We start from the raw sequence: 15,194 nt of genomic DNA, 5'->3' as shown, positions 1-15,194 counted from the left end.
TATTCCTTTCCTTCATCGGCTCAGATGTGAAAGAACTGGACAGGTGTAAGTAACTGGCCAGTAGGCTTTGCTTAGTTTCACCTATCCTGTTTTTATAGTTCAGTGCAGATTTAGGAAACGGAAGATTCTTTACAAATGCAGGGATGGCCAAAATCCAGCTGGAAACTTAGTAAAGCGGGGATCTCATGGTGAGAGACAATTTAAGAGGTAATAGAAGACGGTGAGGTAGAGAACCATGGTGGACGCCCTAATCTCCCAAAGGGGCCAAGAGGATTTAATAACAGTAAATCAAGATTACATTTATTGTGATGCAACCATGTTGAAGTCTCATGGTAGTTCCCTGATAGTATTGTGTGTTGGGAGGGTTGTTTTGTGTGGTGGGTTAGGTGGGATGAAGGGGGTTAGGTGTCGGCCTATATTCGTGGGTTGAGAGAATAAGAAAATTATACTACTGCTTTGCAGAAGCCTACTGTTATTTTCCACAATGCTTTCAGATCAGTGGTCAGGAATATAAGTAGAGTAAGAAATGCAGGTTTTGTTAAGCTAATAGGGTCATACAAGACCCACATGTTAATATTGTGTCTATATATTTCCAAAAACGGAAACATGGCCACCCAAAGGAAACCTGGCGAGAAACCCCAAAATGGTAGAAGATCAGCAGTGGCCGCACTCTCTTGTGGAAGACTTATGTTCCACATAGTTAAGTAAATATTGTCAATTTATGAAGAAGGGGTTGTGTACCTGTGTATCGGTGGAGGCTGCTGAGGGGAGGATGGCTCGTAATAATGGCTGGAACAGAGCAAATGGAATGGCATCAAACACATGGAAACCATGTCACCTAAAACCCTCACAAACTTCTACAGATGCACAATTGAGAGCATCCTGTCGGGCTGTATCACCGCCTGGTATGGCAACTGCACCGCCCACAACCGCAGGGCTCACCAGAGGGTGGTGTGGTCTGCACAATGCATCACCTGGGGCAAACTACCTGCCCTCCAGGACACCTACAGCACCCGATGTCACAGGAAGACAAAAAAGATAATCAAGGACAACAACCACCCGAGCCACTGCCTGTTCACCCCGCTACCATCCAGAAGGTGAGGTCAGTACAGGTGCATCAAAGAGATAGAAGCAATTTTTCAATCTCAAGGCCATCAGACTGTTAAACAGCAATCACTAACTCCGAGAGGATGCTGCCTACATACAAACTTGATATCATTGGCCACTCTAACAAATGGATCACTAGTCACTTTATTAATTCCACTTTAATAATGTTTGCATATGTTGCACTACTCATCCCAGATGTATGTACTGTATTTTATACCAACCACTGCATCTTGTCTATGCGGGTAGGTCATGGCCCATCCATATATGTATTTGTACATATTCTTATTCCATCCCTTTACACACAAATCTAAGTATTAGGTAGTAGTTGTGGAATTGTTAGATTACTTGTCAGATATTGCTGCAATGCCGGGAACTAGAAGCACAAGCATTTCACCATACTTGCAATAACATCTGCTATCCATGTGCATGTGACCAATCAAATTTGATTAGATTTTTTGATGTATTCAATACCGTTCCGCTCCAGCCATTACCACGAGCCCGTCCTCCCCAATTAAGGTGCTACCAACCTCCTGTGCTGTGTATAGATGCTTTATGACAGTGTTTCTGTATGCAGGTTTACTGACTTGAGAAAGACTGCTGCACACAGAGCTGAAATAAATAAAAGAAATAATTTTATAATAATAATATCAACAATTATAGTAACAATCATAAAAAGATCGCTTATTTAGTTTTTTTTGGTCATCTTTATATAACTTTTAATAAATTGTTCCCTTTATATTTTGTGTATAAGACTTTGGTGTTCCACTGAATGTCCTGGTAGCAGCATTCTGTATCCATGGTATCGCACAGGAGCGTCATCCCCTGGGTCGTTTCTATAGCGACGCATATATGAAGAGAAGGCACCCTTCCCCCACGCGCCCGTCATCACCCTCTTATCCTATAAGAAGAGGGCATTCTGTCCTGGCAGTGGGAATTGGGGAGGTGTCATGGCGCTGGTCTCCAGTTGTCTTTGGTGGTCATTAGATTTGGTTTGTTTTTGGTTCAGCTCGGTTTGTACATTCCAGTTCTTAAAGCTTCCGTCACTTCAGTGAGTTGCTGGGGGAGGTTGCCTTAGGAATAATTTAGGCCTCTAGTCCCTTTCTAGATTCCCCCCAAATGGTCTTTGGTGCCCTTACACTCACATACTGTACATACATTCACATTCATTCACCCCAAGTCTCACAGATTCTTCTCACCCAAGGGGGGTGAGACAGAGAGAAGTGCGTCAAAGCAGTCCATCCATTTCTCCACAGTGCCATTCTTTCAAGTCCCGTACTGTGGCTTGATCACCACTCCACTGGCTTCCTGTGTTCCTCGCGCTGTTTGTCCACCGGTTGCTCCACAGTTTCTCTCATGACGCCACTGTCTCATAGACTTTCAGTCTGTCCACCTGTCTGTCTCTCCTTTCTCTGTCTTTTGGTCCATTAAGTGGGTATCATCCAGTGAGTCCTGGACAGCGTCAGATAGCTGAACTGGTCCAAGCCTGTGAGTAAGGTTGGGTCTATCACGGTGTAGCTAGCTTAGCTACGTTTTAGCCCTCAGAAAGAGTTTAAACCCGCAGTTTCGAGAACACACTGAACTCATTCTTGTTTAGCAGAGCAATAGTGTTTACCTTAAAGCATGGCTGCTTGATAAACCAGCAAAGTGACCCTTTTTTTGTTTGTCCGTTCTAAACTAGTGATTAACTGGCCAGTGACAGTGCAATAGCACCATTATGTTCAAGCTTGGAGGTTGGAGGGAAACGAGGCCTACACAGGTTGGAAAGCCTGGTCATCAGTTTAGCTAGCTTTCAGGGGCCTTGTCATAGTGTCTGGGCCTGGCAGGGGAGTGGGCCAGGTTGATGGGCTAGTTTTGATAGCAGGGCTACAAGCTAGTGGCCTTCAGTCAATGGACAGAGATTGTGTAGCCTGGGGCAGTGACTGCTTAGCAGGGCCAAGTGTCAAGTTAGTGGATGTACTGTGGCACTAGCACAGTTAGTAAACCTACCAATCAGGGTCCAGAGGAGGGTACATGTTATCCCAGTAGCGGGAAGCGTTAGGTGGGGTCAGGAGTCTGGGTGTATCACTGGCCCACTAGCTTCAGGTTAGCCAATTAGCATGTATTAAAGTCCAGAGGAAGGGTCAATGTTATCCCGTTAGCGATTACTGAATAAGCAGGTACAGGTGGCAATGGGCAGTGGATGGAGGGTAGCCATTAGCGTTAGCTGCTAGCGGGGCCCGGTGGCACGGACCCTCTTGCTCCTCTTGTTGACCGTTGTGAAGCGGAAGGGAGTGGTTTCAGGGTACTCCCCGGGCGGGAAGCGCTTCATGAAGTGGACGTCCTGCTGGTTGGGCAGCGTGTGGGGGCCGCGGCGAGGTCGCCCCCGCTTGGTGAAGCCAACGTACCAGCCTGTGTAGCGTGATGACATCAATGCGGTGTAGTGGTTCTCTAGAACCTTCTCCACGAACACGCAGTCTTCACTTTTATTACTGGCCTTCTGAGAGAACAGAGACACGAACACACACACACACACACAGATAGAGAGAGAGAGACATGAGGGAAGAGGCAGATCAGCAATCCATGTGAACACATTCAATCTGAACAAAAATCAAGGAATGCTCAGGAATGCTTCCAAACAGCACTTTTTTTGGCATATTGTTGTGATTCATGCCATAAGCCTAATGATGCTGTAATTGTTTGAAAACATGAGAAAACAGAACAGGTCTCACCTTTCCCACCAGCTTGCCGCGGCGGTTCATGCACAGGTAGAAGTTGGTTTCTTTGCCACGGATTCTCACCTGGCTACCAAAGGTGTCGGCCTCCACTACAAGCTGGGCTTGTGAAGGGACAGACAGAGGGACAGACAGACGTTAGAGCCACAGACAGGTAGAGCACTAAAAACAAAAGGGACAGAAAATAAGTGAGGAAGAGGGGGGACGCAACGTGAAAGAGCGACAGATTATAGCCTGGGTTTGAACTGACAGATCAATCCCAGGCAGATGGCGAAGCGAGGACAGGCAGACATTTGGGTGAGTAGATGGTTAGTTGTCAAAGAAGGCTGTTCAGAGACGGTCTTACGGGAGACTGGTGGGGCTCATAAAAAAAGACACAGAAAGACACGAGGACAGCCGACACAGAGCGAGGCTACAAAAGAAGAAGAAGTCTAGCAAACACTGCAGGGGGGATTGTTGTTTTAAGAGTGTGTGTGTGTGTGTTCATCATGCCATTGTGAAGCTGATTCAGTGTATATTAAAGTACTGCTCCCCTTCTCTTGTAATAACACTGCGCTGACTCAATGTCTTTAGAGAGAGCGCTTGTGTCTGTTTTTAAAAGAAATCCCTGAAATGGTTCCTACATGACCTTAGTCAACAAAGGGGTCACAAGAAATCAATACCCTTCTCTCTCCCTCTTCTTCCCTTAACGCTCCCCTCCTCTCTCTCTCTCCCACTCTACATGTTTGCACCTTCAACCCTCCTCTCTGTTCATCCGCCTCGTTCTCTGTTCTTTTTTCCTCTCACAATGCTTTACTGCCATTGCCTGATGGCGTGAACCGCAGTCTTTCTTCTTTTGAGAACCACTTGTCAAGAACAGATCTGCTCCTGGAGCAGTTATAATGCTGTCCTTGAAGTGGTATGTTTGTGAAGAGCACGGTTGTGAATGGGAGAGCTGGTAACATGAACCCCATTCATCTGCACAGAGGAATATGAACACCAGCGTTAACGTTGGGCTTTTTTTCCTGCATTGATCCTCTGAGGTTTGAGAATGGGTTAGGCATAATTACAGACAAAGAGAGAAAGGGGAAGGGGGAGGAGTGGGGGAGGGATGGACGAGGGAGGGAGGGAGGGGGGGCAGCCTGCTGTTTTAAACCCAGAGAAGACAACGGGGAGGATGAAAAATCAATGGATAGATCGATGGAGGAGATGAGTTTCTAACACTGCCTAACACTCTACCTGACAGGCCCCCTCTCTCCTCCTTTCTTTGTCTTTCACTCTTTCTCTGTGTGTCTCTCTGGTGAATCATTGAGTCAGCAGTTGGTCGATGAGGTCTTTGTGCTCCGGAGACAAGCTCCACTGCCCACTGCCAAGGCTGGAAGGATTGAGGCGTGTGTGTGTGTGTGTACTTATGTGCCTGTCTGTGTGTGTGTGTCTTACCATATTTGTCTCCGTCCTCTCCGCGGGCACTGATGCGTCTCCCCAGCACCTGGACGTGTTTGCCGCTGGTGCGGCTGTAGAGCTGGTAGACCCGGTGGTGCCGCCGGCTCATAGCATCTCTCACCCGGGTCTGGTTCTCCACGTGCACGCTGAAGTTAACCCCATCCACGCCAAACACCTGCTGCACACACGGGACACACGGGTCACAATCAGCATACTGCTACTGCATGCTCTCTCCTATCCCCCACTCCCTCCATCCTTGGGGGAAGAATACAAGGACACGATGAACAGCAACACGATGCAAAAATGTGAAGGTCCTAAATGCCTTTGTCAAGACGCGTTTATTGACATACACACACACATCCATACAAACATGTACTCACACACACACGTGCATATCTAGCTTCTCACCTGCAATGGATTGCACATCACCAGCAACATCTGGATGCATCTGGAAAGAGAAAATAGGTTCAGTATATCTCCGATCCAAGAATTCCTCTCCTTCCATCCATCTGATCCCTTCCCCAACACTGAGACTTATCCTTGGGAAACCAGAGAGAGCTTCTGGCTGGACTGCGGGACTCCCCGCTCCCTCAGATATTACATTTGTTTTTACATGTTATCATTTAGCAGACCCTCTTATCCAGAGCAACTTACAGTAGTGAGTGCATACATTTGAATACTTTTTTTTGTGCTACAAGAGTCAGACAGTTGCTGGTTCCCAAACCTTGTCACCCTTATTCTGATGTCAGCAGAACCACCAGCCTTGACACTTGACCTACGAAGAGGTGTCTATCAACAGACATTCTGTAGGTGAGTGTCAACAGACATTCTGTAGGTGTCTATCAACAGACATTCTGTTGGTGTCTATCAACAGACATTCTGTAGGTGTCTGTCAACAGACATTCTGTAGGTGTCTGTCAACAGACATTCTGTAGGTGTCTATCAACAGACATTCTGTAGGTGTCTATCAACAGACATTCTGTTGGTGTCTATCAACAGACATTCTGTAGGTGTCTGTCAACAGACATTCTGTAGGTGTCTGTCAACAGACATTCTGTAGGTGTGTGTCAACAGACATTCTGTAGGTGTCTATCAACAGACATTCTGTAGGTGTGTGTCGTCAGACATTCTGTAGGTGTCTATCAACAGACATTCTGTAGGTGTCTATCAACAGACATTCTGTAGTTGTGTGTCGTCAGACATTCTGTAGGTGTCTGTCAACAGACATTCTGTAGGTGTGTGTCGTCAGATATTCTGTAGGTGTCTGTCAACAGACATTCTGTAGGTGTCTGTCAACAGACATTCTGTAGGTGTCTATCAATAGACATTCTGTAGGTGTGTGTCAACAGACATTCTGTAGGTGTCTATCAACAAACATTCTGTAGGTGTGTGTCAACAGACATTCTGTAGGTGTCTATCAACAGACATTCTGTAGGTGTGTGTCGTCAGACATTCTGTAGGTGTCTGTCAACAGACATTCTGTAGGTGTCTGTCAACAGACATTCTGTAGGTGTCTATCAATAGACATTCTGTAGGTGTGTGTCAACAGACATTCTGTAGGTGTCTATCAACAAACATTCTGTAGGTGTGTGTCAACAGACATTCTGTAGGTGTGTGTCAACAGACATTCTGTAGGTGTCTGTCAACAGACATTCTGTAGGTGTCTGTCAACAGACATTCTGTAGGTGTCTATCAATAGACATTCTGTAAGGTGTCTGTCAACAGACATTCTGTAGGTGTCTGTCAACAGACATTCTGTAGGTGTCTGTCAACAGACATTCTGTAGGTGTCTGTCAACAGACATTCTGTAGGTGTCTGTCAACAGACATTCTGTAGGTGTCTGTCAACAGACATTCTGTAGGTGTCTGTCAACAGACATTCTGTAGGTGTGTGTCAACAGACATTCTGTAGGTGTCTATTAATAGACATTCTGTAGGTGGGATTAGTTACAGGATGGGGTGGTGTAGTTGGCATGGCGACATGCGAGACAGACAAACAGACAGAAATCCAGGGTCAGTCGGGGACAACACCCAGAGCCTCCATGTTTTCCTCCAGCAGATGCTCCATCAGAGCAGCAGGGAAACACAGACAGGGAAACCCTCTGACTGACACCTCTCCCACTCAACCACCTCTTGACCCCTACATGACTGTACTGTGCCATTGTGTAAGTAGCCATAATATCACTTGTGCGTGTGTGTGTGTGTGTGTGTGTGTGTGTGTGTGTGTGTGTGTGTGTGTGTGTGTGTGTGTGTGTGTGTGTGTGTGTGTGTGTGTGTGTGTGTGTGTGTGTGTGTGTGTGTGTGTGTGTGTGTGTGTGTGTGTGTGCGCGCTGTGGAGAAGAGCATGCACTGTCTCCTCTATCTCTCTCTTTCTCTCTCTCTCTCTCACTCTCTGTGTGTTCTACACTACAGCATGGAGAGGCAAGCTTGTTGAGTGAAGTGTTGCCAAATGCAGTACATACCTGTTTCTTCTCTCCTACCTGTTTCTCTCATACCTGTTTCTCTCTTCTCTCCTACCTGTTTCTCTCTCCTCTCCTACCTGTTTCTCTCCTACCTGTTTCTCTCTCCTCTCCAACCTGTTTCTCTCCTACCTGTTTCTCTCTCCTCTCCTACCTGTTTCTCTCTCCTCTCCTACCTGTTTCTCTCCTACCTGTTTCTCTCTCCTCTCCTACCTGTTTCTCTCCTACCTATTTCTCTCTTCTCTCCTGTTTTCTCTCTTCATCCTCACATATCCCTAGGTCTACCAGTCCCCCTCTCTCCCTTCCACTGTCCTCTCTCTCTCCCTCTCTCCCCTCCCTCTCTCTCCTGTCCCATGCTCAGTGTTTAGGGATGGAGGAGACTCCCCCACACACTGTCATGGCCTCACACACACAGGTGTCTGTGTACGGGGAGAGATAGGGAGTGACAGGGCGGGGAGAAAGAGAGACTGTACTCCTACTGTACAAGTATTGCGGCTGGAGAGAAACACGGGTGTCCCCATTTTTTGTGGTGTGAGAGACAGGAAGACAAGAGCGTGAAAATGAGAAAGGTCTTGCATCCATCCACTGATGCGTACTCATAGACATACATGTACCTCACTCTTGACTCACTCAACCCACATACCACAACCCACACCAACCCAAACACACAAAGAAGCCAAACTCCTTCCTATGCAACGGCACACGGGTGATCTTTCCCTTGGCTGGTGTATCAGCTCATAAGGGCTGCTAACAGATGCAGACACCAGGGGAACCAAAGCTGTATTCTGCCTGCGCAGCTGTAAAAGTGGTGGTGTCTTGTGCATTGTGAGGACTCTCAGCTGTTAAAACATCACTGCTGCGCCGCTGCCCGAGGACACGGAGAGAAAAGTGCTTCGGTTCTGGATTCTACCTCTCTCTTCCCGACCACAGACACTCACAGTATGCCAGTGAGGAAATGGCGAGCAGGGAAAGCGAAGACAGAAGAAATGGAGAAGAGAGGGAGAGTAGCAAAGATAGAGATGAAAAGGGACTGTAAGAGGGAGGTAATGGTTCTATAAGAGGGACCAATGGGGAAACCTGGTTGTCGGTTGGACCTGTGCCAAAACAAGCATCAAGCCGACATCATAAACCTGTGTCTCTGAAGTTCTCCCATGTTGAGTAGACGTTAAGGTAGAGTGGGCCTAAATACGGAGCGCCAGGGTGGAGCAATGGCTGAGGTAGTGGGCCTCACTGTTGAGAAATGGTTTGAGTGGTAGGCCTCAGTGCAGAGCAGTAGGCCTCGGAGAGGAGTTGTGGTTTGAAAAGCAGAGCGGTAAGTCTCAGTGGTGGTTAAAGCAGTAACAGGCCCCAGTGTGGAGCAGTGGTTAGAGTAGCAGCGGGTCCCAGCGTGCAGCAGTGTTTTCTAAAAGAATAGCACTGTAGGTCTCATTGTGGTGTTGTGGTCAGAGGTGAAATAGGCCCCAGTGGGGAGCAGTGGCTCTGAGTCTAGACCATTGAACCAATGCTTGAATTTGTGTAGAGCAGCCATTAGCCAGGCGAGCTAATATGTTGATGATTATAGATGTAACGTTCGTGTGGAGCGGTAGTTAGTAGCCGTGGCCTGGTGAGTGAGGGGGAAATAAAAAAAAGAGAGCCTGCATGGTAGATGAGAAGATAACATAGAAGAGGTGGTGGAGAGTTGAATCTTTCTCTTCATCTGACACTCTTAGGTTGTTATCCATTTATGAGAGAGAGAGAGAGAGAGAGAGAGAGAGAGAGATGATAACTATCTGGAGATGACTGCCATCTGGGAGAAGTAAATTGGTCACAATGAAAGACAAATTAAATCCCTGGCTTCATTCTGTATCCTTTCACATAGCTGCAGTTGGCACGTATTTCACATTTTCAATGAAATATGGTTGCAGACTATGATCAAACAATAGTTTGTGATAGTGGTGGATTCAATGCAATATATTACTGTACTGTACATCATATAGACCTTGAAATGGTCAACATCTACACCAGTAACAATCAGTTATAAACGTGTTTATGACAAGTCCTATGGGTGGCACAGCCCCAACCCTGACCCAGTGACCCCGACTAATTAGCCAATCACCTTCTTTGACACGTTTCTATGGTGACCGATGGGAAGAGATGAGACGTCGAATACCCAGGCCAGAGCATCCATGAACCATGCCCATCAAAAACTGCCGTGTCCATATGGTCAAAGACTAAACAACACACTGCAACAATCAAACAGAATGTGCTTCATATGGCAATAACATTCTTGATAAATGGGTAGAGGGACTTACAAGACAGCCAGCGTGGAGAGAAGGGACCGCATCGCTTCCCCCCTCCACTAGGGAACTTCGCCCAGAGTCAATCGCCTCGCTCGGTCAGAGCCGGTCCGACAGTCCGGAGAGTTCACTTGTGTTTTTATAATCCGCTGGACGGAGTGGAGGGTCAAAGAGTCAGCGGACACTCCCGTTGGCATCGGCGGCGTGGGTGTGAGGGCGCGGGCAGGGCGGGTTGTGGGGCGGGGGGTGGCCGTGCCACTGTGACTGGAGGGCTACCTCTCTTGGCTGTCACGGTGGCCGGTGCAACGGGGAGGGGCGGAGCGCGGGGGAGGTTAGGTCATCAAACAGTTGCGCACCTCCGGGCTGGAGAGGAACAGGTGAAAGCGCGTTCACGACTCATAGAGGCTAAACTCCAATCGACTCACCTGCTACGTATCAATAATGAAACTAATGTCAGTCAAAATCACTCCAATGTGATTTATTGACGATGTTTTCTCCCGGTAATCTTATGCGTAATCCACGTTCGTATTGGTGTTTTAGTGCGACAATAAAGTTTATACTAGGTCAATAACTTTATTCTGAGAGAAGTCCACATTAGAGACGAATTTGAAGAGATGAGACGCAGAATGACGGGTGGTAAAGGAGGAGTGGTTGTCTGGACGCAGGCCGGAGCACGCCCAAGGTCTCTAGTCCCTGCGAGGCAATGCCAGGCGCTGCGGGAGGCGGGGTACCTGGACGGGTTGGAGGCGAGGGCGGCGTGAAGAAGGGGCCTCTGCGGGCGCCGGGTGCTGCAGGGCGGGCTCGTTCATGGCTGCGACCCCACGATGGGTCACGAAGTCTCTGGCCCCGGGGACACCGAACAACAGTGTCAAATAATGTGGATAAGAGCCCGTAGCGGTCCAGCTCAGATGGAGATGGAGAGAGTGGAATGAAAGGGAGGAGGGGAAGGAGATAGAGGTAGGGATGGAGGGAGGGGGAGTTGGAGAGGATGGGAACAGCTGTGACTGGGTGGCGGACCCAGCCACCCGCGACAGCACGGAAATGACAGGCGCTCTCTGCACCTGATTTCTCGGACTTCCCCGACCGTTTCAACCGCTGGTTGCCTGGCTGCGGTCCTCCCTGAGCTCCGGCACAATACCAGCCAAAACAGAGCGCGATGACATCACCTCAAAAATGTTTGAAGGAAAAAATGCAATCCGATCTTTTTAGTAATTTTTTAAACGTAGAAAGTTAGCACTTTTCCTGTAAAGGCACCAAAGCCTGGATGGCTCAGTTGGAACCGACCGTTGCAGTGCAGAAGACACAGGTCCACTTCTCCTGTTTGTAAAGAAATACAAGTGAATGCATGCGCTTCAACGACGTTTACCTAATCACATTGACAGACCACTCCAGAACCTGCACCGTCTCTCCCCTCTCTCTCGCTCTCTCTCACAGCCTCCCTCTTTCATTCAGTGACGAGAGGAAAGCACAGGAGAAGATACAGAAAGAACACAGCTGCGTCTATTCTCCAGCTACAGCATGTATATAAAAAGCGTTCTCCTTCCGCAAAAAGCTCGTCTTTACGGTGGATGGGAGTGCTGTAAGGGAGAGGCGAGTCAGTCGGCAGGCACGAACCTCCAAGAAAAAACAGAACAAGATTTTAACAGCCGTGGATCAATCCACCCCTCCCTCCCACCAGCCCCCCCTCTCTCGCGTCTGCTCTCTATCTCTCCCCCGCTTCCCCTCTTTCTCTCCCCCCCCTCTCTCTCTCTCTCTCTCTCTCTCTCTCTCTCTCTCTCTCTCTCTCTCTCTCTCTCTCTCTCTCTCTCTCTCTCTCTCTCTCTCTCTCTCTCTCTCTCTCTCACACACACACACTTATTGGATCAAAATGAGATTAGTCAGTCGCTATGTGATACCGACCAACTACACCAAAGGCGAAACCGTGTTGGAAATGTCACTGGCTGCAACAAAGGAGGAAGGGGGAACAGGCTTAGTTTTTACAAATCTCCACAAAACACGGGTTTATGCGGGTTTCTCTGCGCTTGTGGAACCTTTCACTAGTCATTGGGGAATAACAGGGGCGAGTCACTTTTGCCCTCCGATTACTTCTCACCTCAGTTAAAAAGAAACCCGACCACTGCCACCCCTCTGCCCCTGACCCATGGTGGGGAGTGTGGGCTGAGGCGAGACCGCCAGAGCGGGATGGGGGGGCACGACTAGCAGAGCAGACCCTCCAAGTAAATAATTACCGCTTTGAAAAGTTATGTTTTGTGACTCTTCGTTTCATAACTTATAACTTAAAACCTTGAGGGGAAAATGAAACAGAGAATGAGAGACAGTCCGCTTGAAAAGCGGGAGGGCGGTATGTAAGCATGGACTCGGATCCAAAACGAACATTTCTCAGGGATTTCGGCAGCAACGCCCGCTCTGCGCTCCCAACCCTCCCTCTCACCGCCACAGAACCGCAGACGGTCAGCCAAGCCAACACAACACTCATTCCATACCTTTCATTCACGCACGCACACACACACACACACACACACACACACACACACACACACACACACACACACACACACACACACACACACACACACACACACACACACACACACACACACACACACACACACAGGAGAGATTGGGTTCTCACTCGCTTGTGTGTGCTGGAAATGGGGGGGGCAGATATCTTGGCTTTTCGATGTTGCTCATGTGCGCACACACACACACACACACACACACACACACACACACACACACACACACACACACACACACACACACACACACACACACACACACACACACACACACACACACACACACACACACACACACACACACACAGGCTACGTGGCTTCATAGGGCTGGGTAGGGGTACTGTGGTTGACTGGCTTTAAGTCATGCTCAAAAGAAGAGCTCCTGGCCCTCCTCTCCTACTGGCCCTCTTCCCCTCCCTGCACCTGTGTCTGGGTGGATAGTTTGCTCCTCTGGCCTGCCTGGTGTCCAGCTAGCCAGGCCAGGGCAGGAGGGCACTCATTTTAAACCACCTGGTTGACCACAGCCCGTTGGACCACAGGTTCAAACAGACGCACACCGCTGCTGCAACCACACACCACAAAGGGAGCAAGAGTCATTACTCGTGGCATCCGTTTTCTCCAGCTTGCTCTTGGTCATTTGTGCTATATTAACATGCTCTTTATTAGACTGACCAGAGAGCTGCAGAAAGGCCTCGTCATGAGGAGTGACTTCAGGGAGTCTATTTCACTTTGAGCGCCTTTTGTGGGTATCCAGCTTTGCAGTGGTGTAAGAAAGGCGTCACCTTGATGAATGAGGTTTTGATGTGCTGGCTGACAGCCATCGTGTAGTCAGCTTACCAACAGATGCATTTTTATTCCGAATGGGTGAAAGATAGGTCTAGAGCGAAATAGTCAACTGAAATATGAGTCCACATCGAAAAGTTCCTCAGGGCTTTCAGTTGTCTACCTTACACACATTTACATTTTTCTTCATTTTTTTCCCTCTCTCTCTCTCTCCTTCTCTACCTCGCCCTCCCCCTCTCCTCTCTCTCTCTCTCTCTCTCTCTCTCCTTCTCTACCTCGCCCTCCCTCTCTTTCTCTCTCTCTCTCTCTCTCTCTCTCCCCCTCTCTCCTTCTCTACCTCGCCCTCCCCCTCTCCTCCCTCTCTCTCTCCTTCTCTCCTTCTCTACCTCACCCTCCCCCTCTCCTCTCTCTCTCTCCCTCTCTCCTTCTCTACCTCGCCCTCCCCCTCTCCTCTCCTCTCTCTCTCCCTCTCTCCTTCTCTACCTCGCCCTCCCCCTCTCCTCCCTCTCTCTCTCTCCCTCTCTCCTTCTCTCCCTCGCCCTCCCCCTCTCCTCCCTCTCTCTCTCCTTCTCTACCTCGCCCTCCCCCTCTCCTCCCTCTCTCTCTCTCTCTCTCTCCCTCTCTCCTTCTCTACCTCGCCCTCCCCCTCTCCTCCCTCTCTCTCCCTCTCTCATTCTCTACCTCGCCCTCCCCCTCTCCTCCCTCTCTCTCTCTCCTTCTCTTCCTCGCCCTCTGTCACGCAAGTCTTTCCCTCATTCATTTTCTGTCTTCCCTATCGGTCTCTTTAATCCCCCCTGTCTTTTTGTATCACCTCCCACTGTCGCTCTGTTTGCAGCGAGGGAGTGTATTGATCGCCCATGTCTTTGCCTCCGCAGCTCCTGGCTATTGATCCTCAGCTAAGATGTTTTAAATGCGTGCGCGCACACACAGGGTCATGTGTCGAAATGCTCAGTCGCCCATTGTTGGCTACCACGGCTCGAAGAAGAGATCTCAGTGACGTTGAAAGTGGGGTCTCAAAGGAGCATAGGGGGTTTAAAGGTGTGTGTGAGAGTTGATGCTGGGCTACTGACCTATACTGCTATTTTGTGTGTGTGTGTGTGTGGGGGGGGGGGGGGTTGATCTTGTGTGCAAAAATGCTGATCTTAGACCAAAAAAACATCAGAACAGCGATCACAAGCCTAGGTTTGAATAACAATTTCTACTTCGAGTCAGGCAGCTCTGGACGTTTTGCTAACTCTGGACCGGACCTGGGATTCAAAAGCGGAAGCGACGGCGCAAGAGAGGCAAACGAGCTGGCATCCTGAGCAAATAAACCGCCTCTACCCTCGTTCTATTGGCGAACGTACAATCACCAGCAAACATACTGGACGAGCTCTCCTCAAGACTAGCCTGCCAACGGGACCTGAAGACCTGTAATATACGGTGTTTTCGCAGAGTCGTAGCTGAACAAGGACATGGATAATATGCAACTCTCGGGTTTTTCCATGCATTCTCTCCACTGGACTGCAGCCTGGGGTAAGGTGAAAGGGGGAGGCGTGTGTCTCTTTGTTAACAACAGCTGGTGAGCGATCTCTAATGTTTTAAGGAAGTCTTGACTTTTTGCTTGCCCGAGTTCGAGTACCGCATGATAAGCTGCAGACCATACTATTTACCAAGAGTTTTAACCTATGTTTTTTGTAGCTGTCTATTTACCACCTCAAACCGATGCTGGCCCTAAGACCACCACATTCAATGAGCTGTATGGGGCCATAAGCAAACAAGAAAATGCACATCCAGATGTGACGCTTCTCTTGGCCAGTGATTTTAATGCAGGGAAACAGAAATCTATTTTACCTCATATTTACCAGCATGTCCCTTGTGCAACTAAAGGTGACACAACTCTTCACCTTTACTCCCGAGTGGTGCAGCGGTCTAAGGC

General features: G+C 48.7%; 1 protein-coding gene across 2 annotated transcripts; it reads right to left on the bottom strand.

Moving 5' to 3' along the window:
• Positions 1-1,761: 1,761 nt before the first annotated feature.
• Positions 1,762-11,575, bottom strand: LOC135526280 (fibroblast growth factor 18-like). Of its 2 annotated transcripts, none has more exons than XM_064954524.1 (5): positions 9,990-11,575; positions 5,649-5,688; positions 5,238-5,418; positions 3,816-3,922; positions 1,762-3,583 (listed from the first exon to the last, which is right to left on the bottom strand). In XM_064954524.1, the coding sequence occupies exons 1-5, from the start codon at positions 10,019-10,021 to the stop codon at positions 3,314-3,316; spliced, it is 630 nt and encodes a 209-aa protein (XP_064810596.1). In that variant the 5' UTR covers positions 10,022-11,575; the 3' UTR covers positions 1,762-3,313. The 2 variants fall into 2 exon arrangements, with proteins under 2 accessions (XP_064810596.1, XP_064810597.1); XM_064954525.1 differs by having other exon boundaries at positions 5,238-5,415.
• Positions 11,576-15,194: the final 3,619 nt, after the last annotated feature.

This window comes from Oncorhynchus masou, chromosome 32 (genome assembly GCF_036934945.1).
Source record: "Oncorhynchus masou masou isolate Uvic2021 chromosome 32, UVic_Omas_1.1, whole genome shotgun sequence".
NCBI lineage: Eukaryota > Metazoa > Chordata > Actinopteri > Salmoniformes > Salmonidae > Oncorhynchus > Oncorhynchus masou.
The sequence above is the reverse complement of the archived record's forward strand: the minus strand, read 5'-3'. Positions and strand labels throughout refer to the sequence as shown.

Coding starts and splice junctions, on each gene's coding strand:
- LOC135526280 (XM_064954524.1), bottom strand. CDS start 10,021: ATGCGGTCCCTTCTCTCCACGCTGGCTGTCTT. Junction 5,419..5,648: donor TGATGTGCAATCCATTGCAG/GTGAGAAGCTAG, acceptor CCGTGTGTGCAG/CAGGTGTTTGGCGTGGATGG. Junction 3,584..3,815: donor GCGGCAAGCTGGTGGGAAAG/GTGAGACCTGTT, acceptor CTGTTCTCTCAG/AAGGCCAGTAATAAAAGTGA.